At 36.3% G+C, this 25,264-nt stretch overlaps 1 protein-coding gene across 2 annotated transcripts in view; it reads right to left on the bottom strand.

Annotated features, from left to right (window-relative positions):
• LOC150083889 (tudor domain-containing protein 5-like) overlaps positions 1-25,264 on the bottom strand; it is a 286,816-nt gene that overhangs the window by 225,349 nt on the left and 36,203 nt on the right. For both annotated transcript variants that reach the window (XM_090374933.1, XM_090374932.1), the window contains exons 3-6: positions 24,763-24,819; positions 16,358-16,532; positions 5,022-5,161; positions 2,354-2,465 (exon numbers count right to left, since the gene is read on the bottom strand). In XM_090374933.1, coding sequence (XP_090231059.1) covers positions 2,354-2,465; positions 5,022-5,161; positions 16,358-16,532; positions 24,763-24,819 — 484 coding nt within the window. The remainder of the gene's footprint in view (positions 1-2,353; positions 2,466-5,021; positions 5,162-16,357; positions 16,533-24,762; positions 24,820-25,264) is intronic.

Below are 25,264 nucleotides of genomic sequence, written 5' to 3'. Positions count from 1 at the left end.
ATTGAAAACAGTATTAGACTAAGTATTGATCCCTGCAGGACTCTCTCTTCCTGAATGTGAGATGTAAAGAGTACATTTTTATATCAGACCTGAAAAGAATGCGATTTCAGGAAATTTTGAATTATTTCCGGCAAATGACCCCGAAACCTCAGATCGTAAAGGTCCATAATAATACCATGACACCATATAGTATCAAATGCCTTTTCAAGATCTAAATTGACCATGACTAGATGTGGTTTCGTGACAAAGGCATTGCAGATATATCTGAGATTCAGCTTTGATAAGCATGCCTAGTGTTGATATATTCTTCCAAAAGCCTGGAAGGAGATTCTCTGACTACAGGATGTAAGTGAACCTAGTGTGAACAATCCTTTCAAAAATTTTTCCCATGCAGCTCGTAAGAGATATTGGCCTGTAATTTAACACAGGAAGGATCTTTTCCTGGTTTTGGTAAAGCAATATGAATGATGTTACATCATTCGTATTGCTTAGAACAGATACTTTCGCAAAGTGTGAAATGACAGATTCATATTTCAAGATGATGCCCATAACATACTATATACATTTCAGAATATCATTTTGCATCACAGTTAGATAAACAAGTATAATTACCGTATTTACCCATGCATAAGACGCACCTTTTTTCGAAAAATTTGGGGTCTAAAAACTGGGTGCGTCCTATACAGTGGTTGTAGATTTTTTTTACTTGCATTTCCCGCTTGTTGTCTTTGCGCTCATTGTTTCGCACTTGTTACCAGTATATTAGGTTACGTTTGCCACATTCTGCCCAGAAATGGCTCAGAAAAGATTTTCGTACAGTGCTGAATTCAAGTTAAAAGTGATCCAGTTTGCAAAAGTGAATGGAAATCGTGCTGCTGAACATAAGTTTGGTCCTCCTCCAACTGAGAAAACAATCCGAGACTGGCTACGGGAAGAAGAAACCCTACTGAAAACGCCACGGCAGAAGGCGGCCATTAGAGGCAAGTCAGCAAAATGGCCTGATTTAGAGAGGGAATTGAAGATATAGATTGATTGAGGAGCAAAGGGCAATTGGAATTCCTGTGTCCACAAAGATGGTTCAACATGAGACAAGAAGAATTGCTGATGAAAAAGAAGTTACTGATTTCAAAGGAGGACACAATTGGTGCTTCAGGTTCATGAAAAGGAATGGACTAAGAATGCGTAGATGCACCAGACTTGCCCAAAAGATGCCTGAAAGCTATGAGCAGAAGGTCCTTGAATTTCATCGTTTTGTCATTCAATGTCGGAAGACACATTAGTTTGAGTTGGGACAGATTGCAAATATGGATGAAGTCCCCCCTTTTTTTTTGATGTCCCAAGTAACAGAACTGTAACTGTGAAGACAAGTGGACATGAAAAGAGCCATTATACAGTTGTTCTAGCTTGTTGTGCCGACGGAACCAAGCTGCCTCCTATGCTGATTTTCAAACGCAAAACAATGCCAAAAGAAGACATTCCTCGAGGAGTGATTGTCCACTTTCATGACAAGGGTTGGATGGATCAGGATGGGATGAAGGTCTGGTTTGAGAAAGTTTGGAGCAGGAGACCGGGTGGGCTCTTACGCAAACCTGCCTTATTGGTGCGTGATCAGTTCAGGGCACACATAACAAAAAATACAAAGACGATTGCTGCAGAGCAAAAAACAAAACTTGCCATCATATCTGGAGGCTTGACATCCCAGCTCCAACCACTTGATGTCAGCATTAACAAACCCTTCAAAGCTGCCATGAGAGATGAATGGAACCAATGGATGAAGTCTTCTGGGGACAATTTGACACCAGCAGTAAGAGTGAAGAAACCAACTATAGGAGAAGTTTGTACCTGGGTGAAAAGATCCTGGGATAATATCAAGATTGAGATCGTTGTCAAGTCATTTAAGAAGTGTGGCATTTCAAATGCCATAGATGGAACTGAGGGCGAGGCAATATATGAAGACAGTAATTCATCATCAGACACAGATGAGGACAAGCTAATGGATGGGAGTTTTGACAGTGATGAGTTGTATGAATTTTATGATGAATAAAACTTGAGTTCAATAACTTTATGTAATACATTTTATTTCAAATTTCTGGCCCCAAAATTAAGGTGTGTCTTATACATGGGAGCGTCATGGGGAAATACGGTACTTAACATAATGAGTTAAGTGTCTCCTCATTTTGAAAACAACTGAAACTCCCACATAATATACTTTAGCAATTATATTATTTTAATTGTTATATTTATGAATACAACTTCTTAAAACAAAGTAAAAAAGAAATATGAATCTATGTCGAGAATTTATTAAAGATAATGCAATAAACAAAATGAAAGGAAACAAATTAATTACAATTACCTGAATCTGGCAAAGTCTTTATTACTATATCATTCGGTAATATGGCTAAAAGAAATTTTACCAGGCTTTCAAATCCCAAAACTGACCAGGGAACTTTTTCGTAATTTTCTGCCTATAATATTAAAACAACATTTAAAAATGTGAGTGAATGGTCTTTCTAGTGCCCTCCCCCCCTCTCTCCCACCTTCCCCTAAATTTTGCTGAAAATATATTTTTTTATTATTTTTTTTTTATTCAAACATTTATCTTCTTTAGTCAACATACAATGCCTTTGGTTTCTGACAGCTGATTTTTGAAAATGATTGCAATGAGGATCACTATTCACTAATATTTATGAGATCCAAACAATCAAAAAAAAACGTTCTTACATTTTTTTGGGATTGACTAAGAGACATTAAAAAAAAAAAAAAATTAACTGCATTCTTGGTGGTGATTTCAGTTGAATTTAAGATATGTTTTCTGGATTTAGAAGAGCAATTATGGAAACATTTTAGCATTACCATTAGTTGAGGCATATGATACAAGAAAGCAAGCTTATACAGCATCAGCCAAAAAAAAAAAAAAAAAACCCTTCCCATTTCACCCATCCTGTCACTTCAAATGTTTATCTAGTTCAGTTTTAAATTTATTTAAACTATCAACTTTCACAACAGATGGAAGTCTGTTCCAGCAATCAACTATCTACTGGCTAAAGGCAAATTTCCACACATCTATTCTACAATTGTCTTCCCTCAATTTGAATCTATGCCCGTCAGGTTCTTAATCTGAGCAAGCGGAAGTATCCTGTCAGCATTGAGCCTGCTCAAACCATTGAAGGCTTTATACACCATAATCAGATCACCTTGTAGGTGCCTTGCAATTTTTATTTTTTTTTTTTGGCTGATGCTGCATAAGCTCATACACATGCTTTCTTGCATCACATGCTACTACTACTACTACTAGTCTCCAGTTGCTGCAACTTTCAGACCTTAAGCCTTTCTTCATAAATGCATCCCTTTGTTCCTCTCACCAATCTTGTTGCCCTTCTCTGTACTCATTCAAGCAACTCTACATCCTTCCTAAAATGAGGCCTTCAGACCTGTACACAGTACTCAAGGTATAACCTGACCAGTGCCTTATACAAAGGGATAATCACCTCCTTGCCTCTGCTAGCAAAATTCCTATATATCATTGACAAAGCTCCATGACCTGCTCTGGCAGACCATCTGCACTGCTCAGAGAACTTCATATCTGACTGCACAATTACCCCCAGGTCTTTTTCATTCTCCACCTCCCTGAGTGTAGTTCCACACAGTTGGTACGTTTCTCTTCGGTTATTGCTACCCATATGCAGTAATTTGTGTTTGTCAATGTTAAGCTTCAGTTGCCATTTCTCAGCCCATCTGCCTAACTTTTTCTAGATCCTGTTGCAGTACAATACTGTCTTTACTCATTAACAACCCTGCCAACCTTTGTATCATCTGTAAACTTGGACATTAAGCCTGATATACCTTCATCAATATCATTGATAAATACACAAAACAACAATGGGCCCAGCACCAAACCCTGGGGAACTCCACTAATAACATTAGGCCACGTAGAGCAGTGTCTATTTATTTATTTATTTATTAACATAAAACTAAACATAATTAACTTTCAACAGACTGATATTATAATGATAAGTGGTTCTAGGGAAGTCAAACTTGAGCATTAAACTCATTTTTTGGATAAAAAAATGCCAATAAAGCCAGTTTAATCATAATTAGCTGAATTAAACATAAAAATGTACATATCAATTACATCTTGAACAGTGAATCACTTTCTCTGTGTTTTTTTTTTTTTTTTATGGCCTCTGCTTGAAATCCAGGAAATTGATGACACATTCAGCCATAACCTATATATGGTCTTAGAAACTACAGTGATTGCATCCTACTTTTCTTCCACTCATTTGAGAATTCCTTGTAGCAAGGAATAGAGTTGAAACAGATCTTTGACAAAATAGAATTCTCTGCATTTAGGTACTTATCTAAAAGCTCCCATTGCTAAATTATGCAAAATAATAAATAAATAAAAAATAACAATAATGCAGAGTAGCATTACTTGCTCAAACCATTTTAAATACCTGCATTGAAATAGTACCATGCTTCTTTACTACATTGTTACATTTTGGGTTGTATCATCCACTTATTGTTATACAATCACTGGTAGATAATCAGATGTATAATAGTTATGCATTGCACATTACAGGAAGATAGACTGAATGAAATAAATCTAACAAACCATTGGTTTTATGCATGCTTCCATATGAAGAATTTTTAAATGTTGCATGTCTCTTATGTAATACTTCCCAATAAACTGATTGCTTTGGAATTGGCAAGCTTTCTAAATGAAGGGTTTTTACCATATTTAATAGTACTGCATTTCATGTAGTTTGTGGTTTCACTAAAAAGAATATTTTCGCTTCAGTTCAAAAAAGAGAAAAAGCTCAATTTGATACATTAAAATTATACCCTTTGATATTGAGCAGATAGTTATTTAGAAAATGTTTTTGTTCTACATAATTAATGCTGAAAAAGAAAATTTTAAATATACTTATAAATAGACAAATTTTAATAAACTGGATGAAAGTTGCCAAATGAAACAAAAAAAAAAAAATTATTCCTAATTAACTTTAAATGCAGATACTCACTTCATATCTCCTTTCAAAATTCCGTAAAAGGAGTCCATTATGGTTTTTCTGAAGAAGCAAGACAACTTTACTTTTTAGTCTCTCGCACACTTGTTCACTCGAAAGCTGATTCATTTTTTCAACTGGTAGCTCTCCTGGAACTGAATTGATAGAGAAATTATAAGAAACACAAATGACATTATGCAATATACATATGATTAACCAGTATTTTTCTATTATTTGTTTTAAAAATTTTTTTTTTTTTTTTTTTTTCAATTAGAAAGTTGTAATTATCCTCAAGCAATTATGCATGCGAGTACCCTAAAGGTCAGAATAAATCAAATTAAAATATACAGTAATAGCCATATGGTTCAAAAAAGGCAGAGGCTTTTGCTGCACTGACCAAGGAAAAAAAAAAAAATAAAATATAGATAAAAAAATAGAAATTATTTGCTTCCCTCCTCACATAGTTAACTATCCAGTTGACCTTTTGAATTTATTCAAACTGTGAGCCTTAGCTACCCGTGAAGGCATCCTGCTCCAGTGATCAAAGACTCGCTGGCTAAAAGAAATCCTAAAATCTAGTCTAAACCTCTTCCCCTGTATTTGAATTTATGCCCACAAGTTCTGGAATTCTCTATAACAGTGAAACTTCTGTCTTTGTTCATTTTACTAATCACTCTCAAAGCATTATAAACCTCAATCAGGTCATCTCTGGGGTGACTGGTTACCACACTATGTAACCCATATTTAGAGTCTTTCCTCATATTGTCGCCTATTTGCCAACTTACCACACGAATCGCCCATCTTTGGACCCTTTCAAGAAACTCAGTCTTTTTTCAGATGTGTCTTTTATAAACATCTGATGAGATTGTTTTCCTTCAATTCTTACCTTCTGATCATATGAAGTGAGCCCCCTTGTGTTGATGAATGATAGTGGTACTGTCATGCTTCCATTTCATGATAACATCACTGATGGTTGACTGGATGATATAGGTCATGGGTTCTCAAAGTGGTCTATATGGACTCTCAGGAATCATTTGCATTGTGCAGGGCATTGATAAAGATCTAAAAGCTGAAAGGGGGTCGATGGACAACAATTCACAACTTAAGGTGAACATTGTTGTGATTGGGCAATTGCTAAGCTATTCTAGCTCAGCAATTGACCAGAAGATCACCTTGAGTGAGAACTTGGACAGTTTTCCCTCTATCCCTCATAATTTACATCTATGGCAGAGCAAATGCAGGCTGTCTGCATCAGTTTTAATACTTCCATTGTAGTGAAAACATCAGATCAGTGACCTCTGTCTTTAGTGTTTGAAGAATGCTTTGTATTATCATGGACTGGCTTTCCTTGGGCATAACTGACTGATCTTTACTCAAGAAGCAGTATCAATATTTAGTATAAATATTTTCTTTACAATGTAATCAAAGGACATTCTTCAACCTGAGAGTTTCCAAGACTCTTTTAATCAGAAAGTAATAAGTATATATATTTTTTATTGATTTAATTAATTTATTCCTGATATTGTCCTTGATTTTTGTCAAGGATGCATTCCAGGAAAGTGCAATATAAATCAAAACTGGATTTTTGTGACCACTTTAATTCATATACATACCAAGACAATATGTTCTTAGTAAGTATGCTATGCCAAAATTTAAAGTAAACACATTGCAGACTTTTTTCGATTTTAACAAGGGCATTTCAGTGCTCTTTTTAAGAGAATTGACATGCGCGTGTTAATGCTTATCAGGACCATCCTTTGCATTGAACATGAAATATTGATAAAATTCTTCAATAAAAGTTTCTATTATTTTAGTTTTACTTATTTTCCGATTTAAAATTTCAGAAGTCTTCTGCATTCTTTTGGAATATACATAATATATAATGTTTCCATTATTCATAAAATTTTGCTGTAAATATAATAGAGAAAGAAAGAATATATATATATATATATATAAAATGTGATGTGATTCTTAATTACTGACTACTTTATTGGGGTTAATGACGCCCCCCAATAGTGTAGTCAGTAATTAAGAGTCCAATTAATTGAACCAGTAATCGACCCCTTTTGGAACTTACAGTCAGTAAGTTCCAAAAGGGGTCAGTGGACTCAAAAGGTTGAGAATCCCTGGTATAGGCTGTCAAGAGTTGCATGTATTGGCAAGCCAGCAATGTGAATAAAAATCCTCTATAAATTGGTCTTCTTGGCTTTACATGTTACGACAAGAACAACTATTACTATTTTGTGTGGCTCTCATACCTTCCTTGTATACTCGAGTATTTATATTTAGTATAAAAATTTTGGAGTTTAAGTGTCAACAGGCATTAAGGTCCCTTGACATCTTATAAACACTGTATATGAAGCTCCACAGCCTCTATTTTTATGAACAGCGGTGACACATAAGCCACACATCATTAGCCAAAATCAGCAGTGTCAACTTGCATGGTGCAATGAGCACTGCATCTGGTCCACAAAGAATGGAAATCAGGTCAATGGAGTCACAAATCTTGTCCCAGCCTATTGCAATTAGATGAACAGGCACAAGTGTAGAAGATGACCAGAGAATGTCTGCTGATGTAAATACATTATGCTAATAATAAAGCTGAGGAGGTGGGGCTATGATGCGAGGCTGTTTCTCATGGTATGGCCTAGGACCACTGATAGTTGTGCAGGGAACCATAAATGGCAATGCCCACCTAACATTTTGTACAATTCTATGCCTCCTATGATGTGGCAGTTCTTTAGAATCTGCAGATCCTTGTTTTATAGGATGTCCCATACCATCAGTACAGTTCAAGAACAGTTCATGGACATGGATGTACAAAAGATGGTATAGCCACAGAGTTCTGATTTTTCCAGTTCCAGAACATCAGGTAAGGACCAGACCAACACATCCCACACTGGTAGCTCAACTTGTCACTTTTTAAAGGAGGACTATAACTATACCTACTACAATCTGTCATTAATTGGTGGAAAGCTTACCCACAAGGACAGTCATATTGGAAAGCACACAAGTATCGCACATAAGAGTATTCAACTATTTTAAATTCATGGAAAACAATGTTGCTTCCTCTGCTTCACCAATATTATAATTGTGATTAATTTGGCCAACAAAGTTAGTTGCATTGTTAAAAGGAAGCCCCAGCTAATAATACAAAATCACAATCTGAATTATATCACAAACTGCATCCTGTATACAGATTTGCTATAGTATTTTTTCTTTAAAATTCTGAAATCATCACTCAGTTTGGAAATTTTATTGCCTTGCTAATTTATGGACCTAATTTAACCATGGCAGCATGTCAACGTCAGGTAGACCAATGAATTTGCAAACATTCCTTACCAGCAGTGGTGAGCATATTAACAACATATTGTGGCATCTGCTTTGTGAGCAATCCATAACCATCACAAGTGTAATTAGTATTATTATAATGACCTTGACTTCACTTGCCTTGCCTCGACTCAAAATTCTTGCTCAACCACTTACTCACAGGTTCCTGTCCTTCGTCACCGCAAATTTCAGGTTCCAATACACCTGCAATGAGTTCCTCTTCATTCGTAAATATATTCCAAAGCATGCAAATATCAGCAATCACTTCAGAACACTTCAAAGCATAATCTTCAAAACATGCTTTCTTCTAAGTTTAGGCAATGACAAACATGCTCATACAGTATGTATGTACAGCAATTAACTGTGCAGCCACTCCCTGACTTACATAAGGATTGCATTCTACATAAGTCAAATTTTACGTAAGTTGGAATTTCCATAAATGCTTATGCAGCACTCAACAATTAGTTCCTACTCTTGCTTCGGATGGGTTCACGAATGCTGTGCTTGAGCTGATCGTCGTCCTCAAAATGGGTTCCACGGAGTGCATCCTTCAGCAGGCCGAAGAGGTGATAGTCAGAAAGTGCAACATCCAGGCTATGAGAGGAATGAGGAAGAACAATGCACCCAGTTTTGCAATGGTCTCCATTGTGCACAGACTGGTATGGGGGTCTATGAGTTTTGATGGAGAAAAAGAACCTCATTACGGTTTTTGTCCGGTTGAACTCTACGGATGCGGGCTTTCAACTTCTTCAAAATTTCCACATATCGATCTGAGTTGATTGTAGTGCCATGCTCCAAGAAGTCCACAAGCAAGACACCATCTTTGTCTCAAAACACTGTCGCCGTGACTTTGCCGACAGAAGGCAGTCTTTCGAACTTCTTGCACGGTGAATTTTGATGGCGCCACTCCATTGACTGTCTCTTCTTTTCAGGGTCATAATGGTGGACCCAGGTTTCATCACCTGTGACTATGCATGAAAGAAAAACCTCTACTTCACCCTTGTGGCACTGGAGAAGTTCCATACAGATGAGTTTCTGGGCTTCTGTGTGCTCATGTGTCAGCATTTTCGGGACCCACCAGGCACAAACCTTTTTTGTAGTCTAGTTCCTTTGATGGTTATCACACCAGGTTTCCAATACCTACTGCATTGCACAACTTGCATGTTGTGATGCAGCAGTCCTCTTTGATCAGCACATCTATCCAACTCTTGTTGTCTGTCGTCACTGACATTACTAGCCAACCGCTTCAGGGCTTGTCAACAATGTCACTTTCCTCACTCTAAAAGTGTTTTGTCCTCTGTCTTTTTGTGGACTTCAAGGGGGCCTTTGATACCCTGTGGTGGCAAAGTGTTCTGGAAAGATTCCGGGAAGCCAGGGTCTCAGCTCCTTTGTACCGGTTGGCTACAGATTATTTCAACAACAGAAACCTTGTCATCTCCTTGTTCACTTGTTCGGTCACAAGACAGGTTACTCGTGGCTACCGTATATCCGTCCTACTTCGTCCTATATGTTGGAACGTGGTCCTTGATGGGTGGCTAGCTGCTGATCATGGCGATGTCCGTAAGATTGCCTACGCAAATGACCTGGCCCTTTTGATTATGGGAAACTCTAGACTAGAGCTAGAACAAAAATCAAATAACATCTTGGATGACCTTAACTCATGGTGCAATGTGCACAAATTAGTTATTTCCATTCCCAAAATGAAACAGCACCTTCTTAGGGGCAATTTAAATCCAAATAGACCACCAGTTGTTAAACTTAATAATCAAAGCATCAAACTAGAAAGAACATACAAATATCTTGGAGTAATGTTTGATCATAAATTCTGTTTCATTCACCATGCAAAGTATATTTTGAACAAGATTAAGGCTTTAATAGGGAAAATACTTAAATAAGTAAAAACATTTGAGGTACTAAATCAAGTACATTAAAGCTATACTATAAAAGTCTATTTTTGCCTATCATATGCTGTGCATGTGGCTTTAAAGGTGGTTAATAGCATGGTCGAATACCTATTTACTATGAAATAATACTGCAGTATCTATTACATCACTGAAAAAGGGATTCCCCGGCTAATACTGGTAACTATACTTTGAATATGGATTTATCTGAAAAGGAGGATGTTACTAGAATAAGATCTAGGTTTATGAGAAACTGGCAATTGGAATGGAATGCATTTCTTTTGGGCAGGGTTACTTATAGTTTTATTCCTATGTTTTTGAATACACTAAGCAGTTAAAATGGTTTTGTCCCGGCTTAAATGTGACATTTATGATTACAGGTCACGGAATGTTGTTTTTATTTGGTTTTTAGGAGCATTAGCAACTAAAGCCATATTGCTCCGGGGATGTGCGGTAGTCGTTCCCTGACCTTTCCTCATCCTCCGTATTTGGTGGTCACGGGCTCGAACCCTGGTCTAATCAAGAAGCGTGTGCTACGCACTGCAGTTCCTGCCCACCTGGCTACGGAGGCGACCAGGTCATGGGAGTATAAACTCCCAATTAAATGCACTTGGATTGTCCACATCACCTCTCTGCCCTTGTGGAACTGTTGAGACAATCAATCATTTAATCCTAGAATGTAACCACTATTTCTGATGTTAGAGATCAGCTACAGATTTGACAATTTTCAGTCCACAATGGCTTACTAGACCTAGTAATTCTGCACACATACAACGCATTACCTCTCTAGAAATAAAAATAAGCCAAACCAACTATCCAAAACTACAAGCCCTCAATTGAGAGAATATAATGACCAGGAAAATGTTTCAAGAACTTACTAGAAAAGGACTGATATATTTAGGTGGGGGGAGGAACATCCATTACAAACTGCACTACAATCAGATTGGGAATTAGATGACAAAGTAGAGTCAGCTTTCTTAACCCTCTATGCTAGAAACTAACAAATTGCAAAGAACATTTTGGTCAATCACAACAAAGAAATAAAAATAACTTTGTAGAGCAGAAATCTCATTAATTTACTTGTCTAATTGGTTTATAATAAGATTAATCATAATGTGAAGTAAATTTTTTACTTAGTATAATAAGCATAAAATGTTCACTTCAAATTTATTTGTACCTACCTAATATTTTTTTTTTTAATAATAATAAAAAAATAATTCTATAACCAGTGTATTTTATTTAAGAAAGATATACTCGTAAAAAAAATTGTACAGTTGCAGCTCTATATAACGACCTCCCAGGGAAATGAAAAAACCGTCGTTACATCGGAAAGGCATTATATCGATTGTTCATAAAATAGCATTAGGTTAATAAGAAATTGGCCAAGACCAACCACATAGCACGTTATAATGTGTGGGACATTAAAAATATGGTCACTATAAAGAGCTTTGACTGTAATAGGTTGATTTTTTACAATCAACCTTGTGTATTTTGTAAAGGAGCTCATATATGGTGAAAAACATTGCTGTTCCCTGCTTTACACACTAAAAGGCTAATAAACAAAAAAGTACTATCTGAGGAGACCAGCTGTTATGAAAAAAAAATAATCATCAGGAAGCACAACTTGATGGGGTGGGTGAAATTCAATGAGGTTTACCTCTTAAAGTTGGTGTGTTACTGATTAAAGAGGATAAACAACTGAGACCAAAGTTTGTCTTCCATCCACCACAAAAGATGCCCTGGGAAAACAACAGACAAAACAGATTATATGCAAATAAGTTGACAAATAGATAAGGGGGAGACAATAATGAATAACAAATATTAAAATCTGAACTTTGGAAACAAGACACCTCAAAGCAAATGCTTCAAATACAGTTGAATTGGAAATAAAATTTTTAAAATATGAAAAGAATGTTCTTCTTGTACAGGCAACCCCCGTATAACACTGTACTTCAACAACATGGTTTCACCCTAACACGACTGATAAATTGCAGTAATCCTTGCATAACCCCAGGGACTCACATCTGGTGAGTATGGGCTTGGCAAACCCAGAGTCCTGAGCTGGATATCATCATTCTTCTCTTTCTTGGCGATTCCTTCCCCCCCCCCCCCCTCTCTCTCTCTCTCTCTCTGGGTAACTCGGGGAATTTTTTTTTTTTTTTTTGGCTGGTGCAGCATAAGCCTCAGGCTTCCTTGTACCATATGGCTGCTAATAATAATAATAATAACAACATGGTACTTATATAACAAGGTTTCACTCTAACACGGTTTGAGAATTGTGGGAAATCACGCATAACACAGTATTTTTGAACTTTTGTGCTGGGAAAACCCTGCTATTATGGTAGATGCAATTATCAATGTTTCCATTCCTTTTTGTGAATCCCTGCTGTTGATCCGCTAATTGTTATCACCTTCATAGTATTTTTCTAAAGCACATTTCTGGAGGTCAATACCATAAAACAATAAAAACAATTTGCAGTTTCCAGTTTATTGGTCTTTTCTGTTAGTGTAATCAATTATAAACAGGTAGTAAACTCGATCTTCTTGCATTTGCTATAGTACCGATAGCTGGAATTTCAAGTTGTTATGGTGAAATGTGTTTCCCCTTCCATGAAATATTCAATCATATAAAAAACATAAATAAATGCTCAGAAACTCATCACTCCGCATCTCACTTGAACATGTCATGTTTGTTGCAACTTGTGTGTGTCATGTTCTTTAATTAAATGAAGATACATTATCTGACATTTAAGTATCACAGTTTGTAAGGTAAAATGTTTGTTCAGTTATTACTAATTAAGTTACTATTATTATAAAAAAAAGTTAAAATATTGAGCTATTACTACTATAAAAATTAAGTTTCCAATAGTTATAAAAAAAAATGGCATATTTTTGTTAGCTTCTAGAACATAACCCCCCTTTTTGTACTCGTCCTTAGTCCCGTATAACACGGTTTCGCATTACGTGAGATTTTGTAGGAACCAAACTACCATGTTTGGTTCCTACGAGGGTTACCCTGTACTTAGTGGATTTTAGGCTTATGAAGCGTGTACCATCACCTCTCTTTGAAGAAATGTTCGATTAATCTCTTTCTCGGATGCCCTCTGTTTCTTTTTCCATTAGGTTTGTAGTTCATTATCAATTCTGGTAGCTCTTCCTACTCATTCTCTCTCTCTCTCTCTCTCTCTCTCTCTCTCTCTCTCTCTCTCTCTCTCTCTCTCTCTCTCTCTCTCTCTACATGTTCTTTCCATTTTAATTGATAATTTTGTATTTTTCTATTACATTGGATGTGTTTAGTCTTTCTCTTATATCTATGTTTCTTTGGTGATCTATTCTAGTTAATCCCAATAATGGTATTAGAAATTTCATTTGGGCTGCGTCCAGATGTTGTTTATCCCTCTTCCCAAGTGTCCATACTTCACTACCATATTTAAGTACTGCTTTTTGACATTATGTTATTTATTTGTAATTTTGTTTGTATTGTCATTTCTTTTTTTTTTTTTTTATTCCATTCATTCTATTGTAAGTTTGTAATTTGTATTCCATGTCCTTTTTAAATTCTGAAATCCTGTTTCCTAAATATTTAAATTCATTTACTTGTTCAATGATGTTTCCATCTATTACCTTTATTCCTTTATTCGTCTGATATCATTACACACATTGCCATTGATTTTGTTTTTAAAACTGATATGTTTAAATTATAGTTCTTTGCTATCATATTTAAATGGTGCATTAATATCTGTAATTCATCCTCTGATTTGGCCAAAAGTACTTTTATCATCAGCATAACCCCAGGGGCTTACATCTGGTGAGTATGGGCTTGGCACACCCAGGGTCCTGAGCTGGATATAATCATTCTTCTATTTTTTGGTGATTCCCTCCTACTTCTCTCTCTCTCTCTCTCTCTCTCTCTCTCTCTCTCTCTCTCTCTCTCTCTCTCTCTCTCTCTCTCTCTCTCTCTCTCTCTCTGAGTACTCAAATTTTTTTTTGGCTGGTGCAGCATAAGCCTCGGGCTTCCTTGCACCATATGGCTAGTAATAATAATAAAGAATTGCGTTAATTTTGCTGTTGTTGAATAACTGAATTCCACCTGTTGAGTTTTTTCCATTCCTGCAATACTTTGTTAATATAAACATTGAATAGTGTTGGTGATATCCACAATCTTGTCTTACACCCTTATGTGTTGATATATGTTCTGAAATGTGTCCATGTGTCCAAATGTGTCCTTATGTGTTGATATATGTTCTGAAATGTGTCCATTCATGTATTTTATGCAAATTTTTGTGTCCTTGTATATAATTATTGCATTTATTAGTTCCCGGGGGATGTTATTTTCTAAAATTGTCCATAGTCTTTTTCGATTCAAACTATTGTATGCTTTTTCATAATCATTATCAATAAATAATCAGTATGTTGGTAAATTTTGTTCTCTTCTCTTTTCAATTATTTGTTGCAGAGTGAATATTGCATCTGTGCATCCTCTTCTGAATCCACACTGTTCTTTTTTTGAAGTATTCTTCTGTGTATTCGTTCAGTTTGTTCTTTAATGTATTTGCATATAGTTTTGATGCTGCTGATAATAATGTGATTGCTCTAATTCCCAGTTTTTTTTTTGTCTTTTTTTTATGTATGCTAATTACCAGTCCTATCTGCCAGTCATTTGGTATTCATTTAGATTTCCATATATTATTAAACAGTGTGACTAATCTTTCCTGAATTAGTTTTTCACCATGTTTAAACAGTTCTACACATATATTATCCAGTCCTGGACTCTTCCTGTTCTTGGACTTCTGAATGATATATTGTTGTTGTTTGGTTTTTAGGAGCATTAGCAACTAAGGTCATATTGCTCCGGGAATATGCGGTGGTCATTTCCTGACCTTTCCGCATCCTCCGTATTTGGTGGTCACGGGCTCGAACCCTGGTCTAATCAAGAAGCGTGTGCTACGCACTGCTGCTCCTGCCCACCTGGCTACGGAAGCGCCGAATGATATATTGTAGTTCTGGGTTCGTTGTGTCTATAGTTTCCTCAATCTCCTGTTCTGGGAAGATATCCCTACTATCTTCTGCTGTTTTTTTCTGAGTTCCATAATGAAGAGCAATGTTTTCTCCATGTTTCTTCTTTAATTAAATTAATCCTCAATTTGTCATTTTCTTCCATTTGTATTTTTTTAAATATCTTGAATACCATTCTTTGTGCACCAATTATATCATATTCTAAAGATTTAACAAATTTATCCTAATCTTGTCTTTTTATGGTTCAAAAAGAATGTTTATACGATAACACTCCATAACTTCTAGTATTAAGATAGTTCAATAAAATAACCTCATAATTAAACTGTTCGATAAGAAATGATACATCCATGTATTTGTTAAACCATATGAAAGTTTAATACGTGAATTTATTTTTATGAAAATAAGAAGCATATGACAATGGCAAGAAGGGGCAAAAAAAAAAAACTTTACATTTGCTGGATGACCTCCCTGAGTATAACATTTTTTTAAAAATGTGCTAAGTACAAAATCATACCTATGACATATTTTATGAAGAAAAAAGTTCCAGAATCAAAAGGCATTGAATAAATTTAGGTCAAGGTTCTCCTACTTACAAGGCAAAAAACCAATCACTAATGGCTCACACAAACAGCATTTTCAAATTAATCAGTGACAGAATAGCAACTCTGTAAGCCTAGAATGGAACATACCAGACCTATTTTTAACATTCTGTATAATTTATAGAAATTATACAGAATGTTAAAAGTACACAGCCTGCAGATGATACACAGTTCCCAATATTTATCACAGGTGATATTCACTGAATTCCCCAACAGAGTGGGGAATTCAGTGAATATAACAGGTTCACTGAAAGATAGCATGCTTTTTTGAAGGCCTAGATATGTTTATCATGTACATGATAAGGATGACACTGAGCAACTTTTGGATATTGTGTTATACTGAGTACATAAAAACAAAATATGGAATGACAAAATTTAATGTCATTCTGTGTGAAATTACTCATATATTCAGTTATAAGATAAAGCTATGTATATTAATTAGCTCAATAAGAAAAATAAAATTTTAAATTTATTTTCAGAACAATGCAAAGACAAAGATACAAACATGCAGCTTCCAGACATGGATTTCTATGCTTCTGCCATACTCTAGCATCATGAAGCAACCAGTCACCACTTCCTTCTGGTCGTTCAGTAGCAAACACCTCCGGCAATGCATTTATGAGATCAATTAAACTGTAGAATCCGTGCTCATACACATTAAGTTCTTTCCCAGTTACTTTCTAAAAATAATAACAGCACAAAGATACAATCATTGGAAAATTAAAAAAAAAAAAAAAAAAAAAAAAAAAAAGAAAGAAAGAAAAACCACTATTATTATGCAGAATTAAAATATTATTACCTGGAATTAATATGGGAACATTTTTCTGGCAGTATAAAAAATGTTGTTAAAGCAATGCACAAAAACAAATATAATAGAGGCTTAGAACTTTTCATTTTTAACCAACTTTTAATATACATTAAATCCAGTTATAGTAGTGCTACAAGATTTTCTGAAATAGAGCAAAAGAGATATCAATCTGTCATAGTGACATACGTTTATTATTCTACTACTTTCATATTTTGTTATGAACTTGACCATGTGAACTTGAACTTTTGTTATGAACTTGAACTCCCAAAATAAATTCAAAATTTTTTTCATCACTCAGCAACTCTGAGTAGTTGTTTGTTTGTTATTTGGTTTTTAGGAGCATTAGCAACTAAGGCCATATTGCTCCGTGAATATGTGGTGGTCATTCCTGACCTTTCCACATCCTCCGCATTTGGTGGTGACAGGCTCGAACCCCGGTCTAATCAAGAAGCGTGTGCTACGCACTGCTGCTCCTTCCCACCTGGTTACAGAGGCACCTCTGAGTAGTAAAGAGATATTAGCCTATTTAAGGCTACAAAACAGAGAATACAATTAACTTATGAACTGGTTTGAATTTCTGCAAACTGATATGGTAGGATGACCACATTTTATACATTTCCTATAAAAAATAAACTGCAAGCCAAAAGCAGTATTCTTAAAATTATACAATTATACCAATTTTTGGAGCAGGAGGATGTCCCATGAACTCAAATATTAATAAAATACCCACTTTGCAAAAATTTAAAAAACCTGATAATGAAACCTATAAAAGAAAACTCTAACTGCTCTGCTCTAACATTATCTTATACTGGAGTTTAGAACATGAATAATTGGTCTAGCTATTGGATTTAAAAATAAATAAATAATATAAATGCTATCAAAATTGACTGATTATCTATATTATGTGATATTATTTTGAGAAAAAATACACACTAACATAATAAATTTTGTTTTGGGATGCAACTTAACAATGAAACTGCCTCCCCACCACCCCTTGACGTTAACAAAAAAAGTGGAATAATAACAATCAAAGAGTGAGCCAATAATGAAATTACTAATTCTGACAAAGCACAACAGCAATAGTTAATGTCTTTACAAAAGACTGTATTCCATCACAAAGAAAGCCATCTTGATATCAGTGGTTGAAAGCTAAAAAAAAAAATTGTTAGCTTTCACAACCAATGATGAAAACCATTTTGCATATCTCATAAGATGGAGAAGAAAAAAAATCATTCAGTAATTCAATATGAAACAGATTTACAGGACCTTATATGGAATGAACATAGACTGCAACTACACTCTACAAATATATACAGTAATACCTCGCTTAGCACGGCTTCAAACAGCACGGGTTTCACTATAACACGGTTTACAATTAATTATAAGTCAAATGAACTGTACATATTAAAACCCATTCGTACCATGAAATATATGCATATGCTGTGTTGTCGCAGCCTAGGTATGCATACATATATGCTGTGGTGCCAACTTTGTCTCACATGCAGATGTGCCAATAGCTCCCCTCAGGCAGTCAGCAGCAAAGTACAACAGTGTTCAGCATTCTTAATTCCATCCTGACAAGATGACGTGATAGCTTTTCAAACTTTTCATTTCACAATTTATTTTTTATCCCTTTAAATACAATTGAAAATATATATGCATCTTGAAATCACTGCCAACAACAACAACACCATGCATTCTGTTTGGCAGCATATTTTGCCCCATTTGGCAAATGATTTCACTGGTTTTGAATTGCAAGTTCAGATAATTGCCGAAGATATTGTGAAGATTGGAAAAGACTTGGGATTTGAAACTTTGGGAACTGCCAAAGTACGTGACTGCATTGACTTGCATGTGACTTAGATGATGCAACTCTTCTTGAAATTGACGAGCAAACTGAATATGAAGAAAAGGAAAACAATTCTGAAGTGAATGACACTGAAGTAGCACCAAAATAATTTTCAACAGAAGAATTGGAGAAAGTTTTTTCAGGGGGTTTATATGGCCTGCAAGGCGATTATGAATGGAGATCTGAATGTTGAACACAGCATCAAGATAGGATTTGATGCCACAAAGGCTTGTACGCTAAGAAAAAGAAGAGACAATTTCACCAGACTTCATTACTGAAATACTTAAATAAACAATAAAGTTTTTTTTATCTTTTCATTAATAAAATTTTTGTAATATTTTTTATTTCAAACCTTTTAATTGGCTATCAAGTGTAAATTGTTTATAGATTTATTATAATTTGTTTATGGACGTTTCTCTGGTACGCATTCAATTAAAACCCATTATAATTATACCTCAATCAGCACGGTTTCACATAACACAGAACAGTTTCTGTACCAATTATCACTGTATGCGGGGTATTGCTGTACATCAATATCACTAACCACCCTGAAAAAGAAACTCTAGCTTGAATCTAAAAATAAAAACATGTTGATAACTATTCTCGTTCAAAACTACATCAATTTTATGATTATTTCTTTTTGGTTTGGAATGATGATGCCAGTAAAGTTGTTTATTGATCTGAATGCAACAAAAGATACCACTGCAAAAGGTTTATTGGTTGTTAGAGGTTTCATAATGAGTTAACTACTTTTATTCATAGTCTGACAGTTCACCAGTACTAGATATGATCTTTATCATGTATAATAACTGTAAAACTCTCTTCAGATGCCAATTTGCATGTTGTGTTCAATGAAAAACTCAAACTCACAGGAAAAACCTCACTCTCTCTCTCTGTTTACTTTGCCTACAGTCCAAAAAAAAGTCTTTAAAAATTCGTCACTCGGACAGAAAAATGTGTGCACAACAAAAAGATTTGAGCACCAATAGGAAAAGTGAATTGCAGTTCATAGGAAGTACAATGGCAGATTATGGAAACTAAGAAAAGTTTTTATTGCAGTGTTCAGTATCAATTCAGCCATTTATGAACTTGCTGCACCATCCTTGTATAAAATGCTGGTATTTTCAATACAGTCAGTCCTCGTATAGCATGATAGTTGTGTTTCTAGAAACTCTCGTGCAATGCAAAATCGTGCAATATAAACAACAGGCCCTATGGGAAAAATAGGGTTAGGTGCCGACCACCCAAGTTATTTGTTATGTTATTTTTGGTTTTTAGGAGCATTAGCAACTAAGGCCATATTGCTCCGGGGATATGCGGTGGTCATTCCCTGACCTTTCCGCATCCTCCGTATTTGGTGGTCACAGGCTCGAACCCCGGTCTAATCAAGAAGCACGTGCTATGCACTGCTGCTCCTGCCCACCTGGCTACGGAGGCACCTGCCGACCACCCATTTATTGTGTTTGGTAAAGTTTTGGCTACAAATGTAAACACATTTGTAACCAAAACATTACCAAACACAATAAATTATCGTAATAAAATACGTAAGTATTTTATTACGACTATTATGTAATAAAATATTGCTAATGCTTTTGCTTCTATCGTAAGCAAACTTGTTTTTTGTTTGATTTTCTATCCAAACGGATGACAGCCGTTCCATCTCTTCCAATTCCTTGTGTCTTAATCTAATGGATTTTAATTACACTTTGAGTTGTTCCTGCTATGAAAGTTGTTTTTATTTTCTCTGCATTCTTTGTAATCTCAGCATTGCCTCGTTTAGGGCTGTAGCACGTGCAATATCACATTGTCTTTCATTTCGCTCAAAGCGTTTTCTCAATCGACAGAGGTGGACTGGCCCCATAAGCCTTACCGGGGAAACCCCGGTGGACCGGAGGCCGGTGTGATTTTGGCCATAAACGCTAGTATGAGGCCACTACAAATTTTCCTGGGTAACAATTTTTGACCCAGTCCGCCTCCGTTTATCGATATTGCTTTTCTTTTTCTCTCTGAATCTGTAATGTCTTCACCAGGACATTTCCTTTTCACACCTTTTAAGTATTTTATTCATTTTTAGGGAATAAAACACAATTACAAAATGAGGAGGCACGCTTGATACACATAAACAAAGCTGCGCGCATGTAGCAACTGAATAAACAACACCGTAAAGGCAGAGACAACTCTATTAACACCTCACTAGCTCACATTTTACTGAAGCACTTTTCTGGGGGTTACTACCATAAAACAATAAAAACAATTTCCAGTTGCGTTTCCGCTAGTGAAATCTGTTATAAATACCGATAGCTGAAATTGTGTGGGTTTTTACGTTATTATGGTGAGATGTGTTTTCCCTTCACTGATATAAAAAAAACAAATACATTTTCAGAATGTTCTCTTCATTCCTATCGTGTTGCGTTCAGTTGGGGTGATTCCACATTCGACTGCCATTTCTTGTAAACACAAAGGAGAATCATGCATAAGCGAATTCGGTTTGGGTTATACCGTTCCCCTATTTATAAATCATGTATGATCGAATTCGTGTAGTGTAAACACGTGTTATATGAGGACTGACTGTATGTTCGAAAAAGAACACAAACTATAAATGCTACAGTTAAGTACACACTAACCCTAGTTTTAATTAGTATTTAAATTTACATTACATCCCCCTGGTGTGTGAGAAAAAGATGAATGAGTGTAAGTGGAAAAAAAATATATATATATATATATTTTTTTTTTTGAAAACGAAATGCACAAGGCATAATCCTTATGGGTTTTGATAATTAACTATAACTATCTCTCATAATGTGGATATAACTTTGCAACTGTGATAGCTTGTTGCATTACCTGGGTACCTGCCTGCCCACTGATGATTAAGCCCAATAGCTTCGAAACGATCATCTGGGTGAGTGGTACTGCTGAAAATAAATAACAGCTATCTCGTTGTGAAGGCAACCACAATATGAGATACAATTAAAACGATGCCTTCTACGCTACATACAAAGTTCAAGTTTATGGGTTAACTATGGTGTATTTACACCAATACTATATATATATATATATATATATATATATATATACACACACACAGGGTGTCTCAAAAATATTGGTACAAATGTTTAGGAGAGGTAGGTAACATCTAAAGGAATGTGAATTGCACAGGAACCCATAACCGGAAACATCACAGGAAAGTAGTAGCCACAAGAAGCAGAAATGACACAAGACAGTAATTAGTGGCAAAAATTTATTTGACATAATATTAACAATGTAGTACGAGATGGATGCATTTCATGATGTTACAACAGATGCTCGAAGGTTCCACCATGAGATGTGATGCATGCGTGACACCGATGCAGCATGGATTGGCGGACACGGTCGAACACACCTGGAGTTTCTTTGACAGTAGCAGCAGCGCAGACAAGTCTCGCCACGAGATCCATTTACGTCTCCACAGGTGATTCATACACGATAGATTTGAGGGCCCCCCCAAGAAAGAAATCAAGGCTCGATAAATCAGGTGATCATGTGGGCCAGGCAACGGGTCCACCACGGCCAATCCATCGACACCGAAAATGCCTGTTCAAAAGGTCATGAACACACCCCTTCCATAATGGGCAGGCACCCCGTCATGTTGAAACCAAATGTTGCATCTCACATTTGCTGGAACATCGTCAAGTAACCCTGGTAGAACATGTTCAAGAAAGATCCGATATTTAGCAGAGTTCATGCAGGATGGTAACAGGTATGGGCCGACTAAGCAGTCACAGACCATACCTGCCCACACATTTATTGCGAAGCGATGTCGTGCTGCATGGGGGCACACACCATGTAGGTTGTCGTGAGCCCATACATGAGCATTGCGCTGATTGAATAAGCCTTCCCGAGTGAAATAAGCCTCATCTGTGAACAAAACATAGGCTGGAAAATTCAAGTCTTGAACACTTTCTTGGAGAAACCACTGCGCAAAAGCTACACGTGCAGGATTATCTTGGGGGAGCAGTAACTGAACCCTTTGGAGATGAAAGGGGTGTAAGGAATCGTCATGCCAGACATGCTGTACACTGCAACAAGACACTACTAAGGCAGAGGCAACGGCACATGTGCTGGCAGTAGGATTATTCTGGATGGCATTCAACATACTTTTTTCCATGGCGGGAGTTCACGCGAATGTGGTCTGCCTGCAATACTCCTGTTATCTCTAAATGACCCATAATCATCGCACAAATTTTGATGCACATGTGCAAACAAACGGTGGTCCGATACATGTCTGTCTGGGAAGTGTTCTCCATAAATTCATTGAGCGGCTCGTCCGTTGCTCTCTGCTAATCCATACACTAGGTGCATTTCTGCCAGCTCACAGTTCGTATATAGATGCATGCTCTTCGTGCAGCGACTACTGCTTGAATGAGTAAACCAGAAATTTTCCCTTTCGCGAACTGATGAACAGCGTAGTCTACCGACTTACGGTGACGTTTCCAGTTATGGGTTCCCATGCAATTCACATTCCTTTAGATGTTACCTACCGCACCTAAACGTTTGTACCAATATATTCGAGACACCCTGTATATATATATATATAAATATATATATATATAACTTTGGGGAAAACAAATTATAAAATAAGAAAAAAAGTAATAAAAAAAAATGCAAGTAGACTGAGAATGATGTTTGTTTGTTTGTTTGTTATTTGGTTTTTAGGAGCATTAGCAACTACGCACTGCTGCTCCTTCCCACCTGGCTACGGAGGCACCACTGAGAATGCAGATTATGAATGAAGTAAATCTGTCTCTCCCCCACCCCTTTGCCTGGTGGGTTCCCGCTGCCAGCTAACATATCCCACCCCCAGAGCAGGATGGGCAGCTTGACCTTCTTACCAGATTCGGCACTACATGGACATGACAATTATCACCGACAAAGACATACTGCGGCTTTGCTGCCAACATGACATTGGTGATCTGAACTGGGTGCTCTAACCCAGTTACCTTTAAAACCCATCCCACGGCAGGGGAGGGATGAGATAGGTCTCTGTCTCCTCCCCTCCCTGGTGGAGGTCGTCTCCACTGCCCTCCACCCCCCTCTCACTAAACCGACCGAGTACACTCCTTAACAATGCCGTCAAATTCTAATCAACGTCTAAATTCTTCCGGGTTTCATGTAAATATCTAAGACAACTAACACTATCTTTTATCTAGCATATAGCCTCACATGTCTAAATTTAATAACATCAAAACTTTTCCAGACTTATTAGGCCTTTTAACACATCTCGCTAACATTCAACCCCAACCAGCGATTTCCTAACAGCAATCCCATTAAGCATTAATGTCAAACACGTAAATTTTTTATTTTTTTTTTAGGTCCTAGCCACTGAAATTCCAGGAAACTAGGTGGCAGGACCTGCCAGAGCAACTCATTGTACTGGACACACCCGGCTAGCCTCCACTCGGGCCCCACTAGGAGCCTGGCGGCCAATAAGCCAGACAAACAATGGGCACAACACATCACACTGCATAGACATGGCCCACAGACTTACAAGTCACTGGCTTGACAGTGCACTGTCCTCGATACAGCGAACACAAGTGGAGATGGGAGAAATCCCAGGTGCCATCTGACACGATTATACCTTATGTCCTCCTCCACCAGTGAAAGATATATATGGCACCTTGTTGAATCACCATGGGAGCAGAAGAAAAAAAATTAATTTAAAAAAACGGTGCAATTTTTATGTTGCCAATTTCCCAACTACCTCACTTCCAGACAGTGGGGGAAAAAAAAACCATACACAAATGGGCATGTGGTGCATTTTGCATACCAACATTTTTTTTTGTGGCTATATTTGTAACTGACAATTCATAAATAATTAATGATGCAAATCTAAATCAGAGTCCATACTTGAAACATTAAAATTCACACAAAAAAAATTAAAACAGATGTTTTAACATTTAAATTTAATTAGCTGTGATGAACTGGATTCTATAGTGCACCTTCTATAGAGTTAAAACAAAATAATATAATTATGAATGTAATTTATCACACTGTATTAGAATGCCACTGTGCCACTGGAGGTACATCTTGGAAATCAGCAGAACTAATTCCACAACTATGATAGCAAGTGCAGAAAACACAAATGCAACTTTGGACAGCATCTACACATCACAGCTAATCAAAAATATATCAAGCCTGAAATATTGTAATATCAACTATGAAAACAAAAGATAAAAATAAGAATCATAATAGCAATTATAATATATAAAAATAATACCTTATACTCTTCTGAAAATTGTATTCCCCAGATTCCCTTTGGATGTTTAAACAACACCTAAAATTATAAAACAAGAGTCTTAAATAAAGCATATAAAAAGAAACAAAGATACTTTAATCTATTCCAGAGATCCCTAAATTGAGGGTCACTCAAAAAGTTATCTACCTTAGTAATAAAGAAACAACATAGCCTATTTTTTTTTCTCAATATACATCTCCTCGAGTTCAACGTGCATACTCCATTTTGAAGGCACAGAGGAAATAACTGAAATAAAAATTTAAAAAAATGTAAAATGCCTCTTCTCGTCTCTTAAAAAGTCATTTACAGTTTCCTCGTGATTGTCATCACTTGAAAACTAACATCCATGCAAGTGTTTCTTTGAATTTCTGGAGGAGATATAATTGCCGAGGAGGGCTATATCTGAGCTCTAGGGTGGATAATTTAACACTTGGAATCCACAATCCCTCAGAGCAGCAATTGTTTTATGGGACTTGTGTACATG

The sequence above is a fragment of the Mastigoproctus giganteus genome, chromosome 6 (genome assembly GCF_048544385.1).
Source record: "Mastigoproctus giganteus isolate SK-2022 chromosome 6, ASM4854438v1, whole genome shotgun sequence".
NCBI classification, from domain to species: Eukaryota; Metazoa; Arthropoda; class Arachnida; order Uropygi; family Thelyphonidae; genus Mastigoproctus; species Mastigoproctus giganteus.
Note: the sequence above shows the minus strand (reverse complement) of the source record. Positions and strands in the feature narration are given on the sequence as shown.